Genomic DNA, 8,444 nt, shown 5'->3' with positions numbered 1-8,444 from the left:
ATCTCGCACTATGACCTTCTTTTGTTTCTTAAACATACATGTCCATCTTATATAATAATATGAACATACTGTATATTGACAGGTTTTGGGATTGATATATAACATATGTCTATAATATAAACTAACATTCTAAAATACATATTTCTATTAGGTAGACATATATGTTTAAATATGATATTGTTCCAATTTCTAACAGTTTTCATATGTAATTTTTACATATAGGCTATTTTAAATACATATATGATTTTGCTTCAAATGTACATATATTTTATACACAAAAATTCAACACATGTAACATATATTACATTTGCGTATTGGCATTTCTGAATGTAAATTCAGATCTTATATATTAATAAACCATTTGGTTGACGGCATTAAAAAGTAAAACTCTTTGTTTTGGGGTGGGGGGTGGGGTGGGGGGTTCTTGCGTCCCTACCAATGTTGAGACCAAACCTATGCCCTTTCTTTTGTGTATTATGATGTTGCATGTTCATGTGCGAGAAAACATGACCAGCACCTCTGACACTCCACCACACACACTCCATTTTGCAGGTAAAGCCCACTGCGACACTGGTGGCATTGCTGGGTGTCCTGGCACATGAAACACCCCTTTGAGCATTCCTCACACTGGCTGGACACCTTGTTGGCAAACGTACCAGATGGACAATGAGACATGCACCTCTGTTGAGCAGTCAAGAATTGACCTGAAGACAAAAAGATAAAGGATGCAAAGGTTGTCAGTAGTCAACAACTTCTTTAAATTTCATCATTCTTTCTCACACTGCCTAAAACAGACAAGCCCACTAAACATTTTGTAGTTTCAGATGTTCAGTCTATTGATGCATAGAGACAGAATATGCTAACCTGAGTAGCAGCTCATGCAGTCATTCTTCCCTGCAGCAGAGCAAGTCTTACAAGATAAATGGCACAGCTCACAGTCGCCATTACCTGATGACAAAAGAATAACAGAAACCAGCACAAAATAGTAAGGCATGGATGACATGAAAGAGAGGAAGATATGAAGGGGGGGGGGGGGGGGGCTCATAAATTGTCAAACTAACTGAAAGCAAGTGAGATGTGATGAAAAACTTAGGATGATAGAACTTACTAAAGGATGTGTAACCCTACCTAGAAGAAAAATATATTTCACTTCAACATGCTTCACTATCAGCAGTTGTCAGCAGTTCTTCCAGTTTAATTTGGTCAGTTATGTTGACAACATGTAGTATTGAGGTAAAATTGACATTTGCCATACTGTTTCTGAAGTGTTTCTCAGAGCAGGTGCCCATTTTTCTTCCGTCCAAACACTTCCCCTTATCCAGTGTGAATCCATCCTCACAAGAGTCACAGTCATCATATTGTGGCCCTCCGCAGGTACGACAGGCTCTGTGACACGGCTCACATTCCTGGCTCTCTTCATCCACAAAGAAACCTTCCTTACAGTGATCAACGCACTCTCCATCTGGACACCAAACCATAAAATGAATTATTTTCTTAATGAAATTATTTGTCATTTCTGACATTGTACTTGGATGCTTATGATCACAAGGGACCAACAGATGGGGACTGTAAACAGGTCTTTAAAACATTTTTAAAAATACTGTCTGAGATATTTAAATTACAGTATTTTATATGAAAATCAGAGTCATCAAGTGGAATGGATCCTGAAAACAGTAGTGATATTGGAATTACAGGCTAACCCTGTCTACCCAATGTGAAAGATACTTAGTCAGTTATTCTGAACCCAGGAGTTTATCAACTGATACTCACATCATGACACAGCCCAAATTTGTAAATGGATCAAATTTTACCAAAGACGTAGAATCCCTCTTCACACCAGTAGCACTGGGACTGGTCACAGATCACACATTGTTTGTCTTCACATGGAGCACACACCATACTGTCTTTTGAGCTGTAGGTCCGATCTGGACAGGACTGATGGCAGTCTGTGCCTAACCTGACAGACAGACAGAAAGACAGATAGTGTCAATATTAGAACCAATGGATGTGAGTGTGTGACTCAGTGAAAGTCTCAACTGAAGAGACTTACTGGTAGTAACCGTCTTCACATTTGAGGCAAACAGTTTCCTGGTCCCGTTCTCCTGAATCCTCTGTGATGAAGAGAAGAAATTAAAATAAACCTTAAACACCAGATCAGACAAGTTGTGAATACTGGACTTAGTGAATAGGCTGTGTTTTCAATCTAAAGCAAGACAAAGCGAGAGAGCATACTGGCTCAACATCAGTATTACTTGTCGCAGTTTCTGACAAATCACATTTAAGTATAGTGTTGTAGGTTTTACACTTTTTGCACTGATATAAGATAATATAACTGTTGTGGTAAGTATTTATGTAATTAACATGTGACAATGTTGGAAAATCCCATTTTATATCCCATCGTGTTCCCAAAAGCAACACAGTGATTTCTTCAAACACAGTTTCTTTTAACACCAGCAGGAGGCACTCTGACAACACACAATAAATGTGTTCAGTTCACTGTAGAGTTGAATCGCACTCTCAGATTGATCATCGATGAGTGTGATCAGTGTGTTAGCAAACAAATCAAACCTAGAAACATTCAAACAAATGTCAATGTCAAAGTGTCTCTGAGGCTATTTCAGTTCACATCTACAATATCTGTTAGTTTTTCTCATCTTAAACAAGTCAAAATTCAGATGCTGCTGTTGTGTCGTACTGTGTTGGTGTCGTGCATACATGTGTGCATTTTTCTGTGTTGTCTGTTAACCTTGTGTTGCAAGTGTACTTCTGCTGAACAACACAAAAATAAGCATAATGTGAGTGACAGGTTGTGTAAAACACTCGGATATTTGTTGTTTACCTGTTTTTTTGTTTGTTTTGTTGTTTTTTTTTTGTTATTGGAGACTGAAGAACATATGCAGAGGATATTAATAAGTAATTCAGGTGTGTGTGAGAGAGTTGTTGTACAGGGAAATAGAAAAAGTTTTTCTTGCAGACTAATTAATTCCTGCTGTCAATCCAACTGGTAACTGAGGAGGAGCCACGCTGTCATCCCTTGGTCCAACCATGTCAAAACAGGACACAGGGAGCAAAGGGGGGGGGTCAGACAGGAAGCAGAGAGAGAGAGAGAGAGAGAGAGAGAGAGAGAGAGAGAGAGGGTAAAGGAGAGATAGAAGGGGGAGAGAAAGAGATGGAAACAACTTCTAAAAAAGCCCCTTCTGCAGACTTTCCCTTGGGACATTCATCCTCTCCAAAAAAGCCTCCATCGACCCCCACACCCCATTCCTCTCTCCATCTCCTTCCAGCACCCACAACTTGGTTTGCACTTCAATGCAGTCGACAAGCCACTACCTGTGAAAGCAATTACTCATATATAGAGAGACTGGGAGAAAGGAAAGGTGGGAGGGACGGAGGTATAGAACAAGAGAGAGGGAGTGAGAAGCCGGAAATCGTGCCCTCAGGCTGTGTCTATGTGAAGAGAGAAAATAGCGCCCGCATAAATATTAACTGTGCAAGCAGGGAAGGGGGGGATTTCAACAGAATTTAAACTGGCATCCACATCCTGAAGTATGCACTTGTGGAATGTGCAAGCACACACACATTAACAGTCTACATGCACTCACAAGCTACATATTGCATATGTGATTAGCATTTAATCTCAGTAAAAAAAAAAAAAAAAAAAAAGCTGATATATAGACAAAAGTAGAGATGGATGAATTTTGCCATCAGCTCAAACCATTCCTTCAGAGGGGGAAAGTGATACAGTGCGTTTATCAAGAAGTGCATGAGAATTGGGTTGCTGAGATGAGCTTTAATGTGCTAACAGCCTCTGAGCGGAAGGAGTCCAGCTCCACACTAAAGCGGCTGAAGGATTACTGCTTTCCTGAAGCCTTACATGAATAGTGAAGAAATCTTATCTTGAAGAAAGATGGTCAAAAAAAGGTGTTTAACAACTCTCATCAATGAAATGAAATGAAAACCATCTCGAGATATTGCAACCAAGGAATGAAAGAAATAAGAGCTCAACGCCCATGACTGGTGGTGTTCACAGAAAAACTTAAAGAGAGATTGGAGATGTGCCAGCAGCAGTGCCCAGTAACAGAGCAGAGGAAGCCACAGAGCCATGTGCCAAGGAGGGCAAAGATAATGATGGTTTTTTTTTTCATCCTAGCTAAAAGGCTTTTTTTTTTTTACTTCTGGCAGCCCGAAAGAGTTTTTGTCATTGGACTACATAAGACATGTGTCAGTGCCATTCTTGAAATTACGCAGAGCAGATCAAAACATGACCAATCCAATTATAAAATATTTTCAAACCTTTATTTAATGATTAATGAGTTTAGTATGCAGAAAGGATTAAAGGGTATAAAACTGATAATGAGTTAATAAGATGCTTTAAAGTAATTTGATGGGGGTGATAGGACTGAGTAAGTGCTGCCGCATCTTATCACACACAATCAGGCTGGAGAGCACAGTGACAGATCTCTCACAACAGCACATCATAAACTAACACGCAAATACACACACACAAACACACACAGACTGAACTATTCTTTTATTGCATCATAGCACATGTCTTAAACTTAACCTTCTGATTTAAGACGTGCACCCAAAGCAGCCCCGCAAAAAAGTGAAGACCAACCAAAACAACCTCAAATTGTCCTCATTTCACTGTGAATGTCTAAAATTGTCTTTCATAACCTTAGAAATGCAGGATGACACATAGTGTAAGCATGCACTCACACATATCAGATGCCAGTTTCAGACACCACACGCTCTGTTTCATCTTCACTTTTGCCTGTAGCATCGCGTCAAAGGGACAATCATCTCAAAACTCTAATCTGCTGACTGACTTATTTAGCTTGCAGAATTGTGATTACTGAGAGCTGGCGGGTGGCAGGGAGGCTGTGGTGAGGGTGAGAGTGAAGAAAGATATTCCACCCAGAATGCATAATGACATAATAACAGCCCGTCTCCACCTCAGATGAGTTCAGCACAATAACCACTTTCTATGGTATGCCGGTAATCATCTCTGGGAGAAGGAAGTGCTCTGATCTCTATGTGACTTGTACTGACAGGGTGAGGTGGAGGAGCACAGGGAATGCGATTTAGGGAGGACTTATACTGTAAGTTTAAGCTCTGCTGAGAAAAAAATGGAAAAGTGGAAAATCAAAACTTTTCAACCCTTTGTGGGATGAATGATGTATGTCTTTGACATCAGTAACATGCTTTTCCTTGTGGAAAAGATAATCAACATCATTCCTGCAAAAAGTGAAAGATAGAAGATTTTCTGCCCCCATATGATACCAAATACTAATGTGGCATCTTCTAGTGGGGTAAGTTGTCTGATAATTAACGAAATCTGCAGTTAAGTGCAGTTAAGTATTAATAGCTGGTCTATACTTGTCCAAATGTATTTTCGTACAATTAAAGATTATTGGAGAAAACAAAATGTTCATTAATTGGGGAACATCTTACATATTAATAACTTATCTCAGTCGTTGAGGCTCATTTAAATTCATTAATGATGATGTATCTGCAGTAATAGAGAGCCTGCAGCAAAGAGTGAGGTGCAACACCAATCAATGGCAATATCATTGGTAAATACAGGCAGGTGTCATGCTTCAGTAACAAGTTTCTCCAGAATCTCACTGTATCTCACTCCTGAGGACTGAAACAGTAAGTCTTAGACTCAAAGTCTAAATGTTGAGCAGTGCAAGTTTCATTCATACAGTCACTGCAACTGCAAGGTACTGTGGTGTGTCATGTAGCTACAGTATATAGTTGCTGCTGAAGCTATAGTAGGCCTGGTTTTATTTCTGCAATGTGATCGATGAAGGAGGTGAAAGAGGCGGGAAGAGAGAAAGAAAGTAAGGAGAGAGAAAAAAGATGTCAACTCACTGCGTTCACATTGCTTGCAGCCCTCGTCACAGTGGAGACAGTCTTCATTCTCTCTATCTGCAACCTGACCTGATGAACGCAATGGATGAAATAATGGATCAAAAAATACATAAGACAGAAGAAAATGGTAATGAAATGATGTAATAAAGCCATGAAATTTAGATAATTTCAAAATGTTGTCCAGTGTTTGAGTTCATGTTTACTGCTCAATACCAGATGACACAGTTGTTTAAAATACGGTTTAGTTCATGTTTATGTTTATGTTTATTTCGCATCAGTTACTGCTCTGCCTGTGATACCAAAAAAGGAAAAGAGGAGAAGAGAAGAGAGGAGAAGAGAAGAGAATAGAAGAGATCAAATTTAAATATATATTAAATCTAATTTTAACTGTGGTCAAACAAGGCCAACAGACAAATCCTACCACATCCATACCATCAGTTTTTTCTGTTCAAACCGTCTGTGGGGCCTGTTGAGACCTGCCTACAACATATGATAAGAATTTGATCTCATCCTCCCACTCATACAGTTTATATCCTCACATACAAACTCTCATCGTTATACTCCTCACTTCCGTCTCACATTCAGTGTAGTGAAGTTGTAACTCGCCACCTCCACATCTCTCCATCTTATCTCAAAAAATGATCTCACTCAAAACATTTGAGCTTTTTCTCAGTCCTCCTTTGGCTGGCATTCACGTTTGATCCCATACGATGAGATAAAGCACTATGTGTTCATTGTTCACATTCTCTCTGATGATAAAAAACAAATTTAGCAAATGTTTTTTTAGTGGACCAGATTACAACCAGAAAGCAGAAGCAAGAGCACATCGTCACAAGGCAGACCTGGATAGATTAACTAAGTTAAGACAAGTCATTCACTCTATTTGCTTGGTAAGGTATTTTCATTTGTTTCTTTTTTTCTCCTTTTTTCATACAGTAGCTAAAGCAATCGATATTGATATTGATATAGATATAGGTATTTTTAGTGCGGAAATTTTAATTTCTGTTATGATGTTTTTGGTTTGTTGAATAGAGCTCTGTGGCCATATGTTTTTCTTCTTCTAATAGTATGCAGATTCCTTCATTGCTAAAGTCATACATGTCAAAACCACCACAGAAAATGACCTCATGGACACATAAGCGTTATTATAACTTTCAAAAGCACCTTAATTCACTTATGAAATATCACTGTTATCTTCAGAAGCTTAAAATTCCCTGAGTGAACTGCACATTTTTCACACCTGACACAGAAACCCAAATGCTTTTAGTATCATAGTGTACGAGTTCAAAGAATAGTTTCCAATTCTTTGGTCAATCCGTGCATATTTCTTTTAAACTGTGGCTCAGAGCCGTGCATGTTGGCATATTTTCTGAGCATTTGAATTTTAATACTTTCTTTAAAATGAGGTCAATGTGCTACATGTGTGTTCCCTGAGGTGACGTTTGCCAAATTCATCCCAGCTGTGTGACAGTGGTGCTGAGCCACAGTGGTAGCTATTACAAAATCCTTCCCAAACTCTTCTTTAATCAACAATAATTCTGCCTACATTTAGAATTAGATAACACACTGTCTTATTGATGCTCATGTTTTGACTAAGCAGCAATAGTCACGGTGGTGTCACCCATCATGAGTCTGTCCAGCATTTGTACTTTAGAGTAAACAAAGAGGGAATTTCATAGTGACATCAGTAAATGAACAAAGAATTATGTGGATACTCCTCCATCTCTCACCTGCACTGCACTCCAACGGGACACACTGGCCATTTCTGATCTTATGTCCTGAGCTGCAGTGGAGGCATTGTTCTGCTGCTTTACAGATGACGCACTCTGCAGGACAGGGTTCACACCGTCTGCTTGCAGAGTGGAAGAACCCCTCTGGACAGACATCCCGACACTGACCATGAAAGAAGTACCTGGCTACACCAAATTTATCTGGATGGAGCAAGAAAAGAAAAGGAAATCTGTGCGGGAAATATTCTGAGGAACAAAAACTGTGATGCAGAAAACAAGTATACAGATATCCTCAGAGAGGGAGTCATACATATGTACAAAAACACAGACACAGCCTTGTTGGGTTGTCTGTAAAATTTTTACTGCAGGTCTAAGCAGTTTTTAGAAAGTTCGATGGATGTTTTGGTAAAAGGACATTTTGCAAGGACATTTATTTTTTGGAACAATTGATATTGAACATCCTGAAATTAACTACTGGAAGTTTAAAAAGAGGGGAATTCAGACCACATGAATTGAGATCCATTGTTTTCAAAGTCAAATATTTAAATGGTATAAATTTTGTGGTATTGGAATTTCAACATTTGTTGTTTCATAGTGGTTAAATTTAACAATTAGGTATTCAGCTGCTTATAAGATTCAAATCCTTCCTGCCTGTCTTTACTTCCATAAAAATGAAACACAAACCTCTGTACTAGTGTCTGCAACTGTGATTTCACAGTTTGGGCTTGTGTGTATCAGTATTTTGAAATGGACACTTTCATATGTTTGATTAACCCTCTTTTCTTGTCTTCATCTCTTCCTTTGTTCCTCTCATGCTCTGCCCCCCCACCCCCCACC

General features: G+C 39.0%; 1 protein-coding gene across 1 annotated transcript in view; it reads right to left on the bottom strand.

Annotated features, from left to right (window-relative positions):
* Positions 1-461: 461 nt before the first annotated feature.
* The window catches only part of LOC111658215 (proprotein convertase subtilisin/kexin type 5-like), a 68,730-nt gene continuing 60,747 nt past the window's right edge, over positions 462-8,444 (bottom strand). The window contains exons 23-29 of the mRNA XM_087175241.1: positions 7,608-7,808; positions 5,878-5,946; positions 2,051-2,111; positions 1,812-1,957; positions 1,256-1,462; positions 865-948; positions 462-704 (exon numbers count right to left, since the gene is read on the bottom strand). Of these exons, the coding sequence (XP_087031367.1) occupies positions 475-704; positions 865-948; positions 1,256-1,462; positions 1,812-1,957; positions 2,051-2,111; positions 5,878-5,946; positions 7,608-7,808 (998 nt within the window). The 3' untranslated portion in view covers positions 462-474. The remainder of the gene's footprint in view (positions 705-864; positions 949-1,255; positions 1,463-1,811; positions 1,958-2,050; positions 2,112-5,877; positions 5,947-7,607; positions 7,809-8,444) is intronic.

This window comes from Seriola lalandi, unplaced genomic scaffold (genome assembly GCF_002814215.2).
Source record: "Seriola lalandi dorsalis isolate HSWRI2012SDOR001 ecotype SW California unplaced genomic scaffold, Sedor1 jcf7180002054427, whole genome shotgun sequence".
NCBI lineage: Eukaryota > Metazoa > Chordata > Actinopteri > Carangiformes > Carangidae > Seriola > Seriola lalandi.
This window is presented reverse-complemented; position numbering and strand designations above follow the sequence as displayed.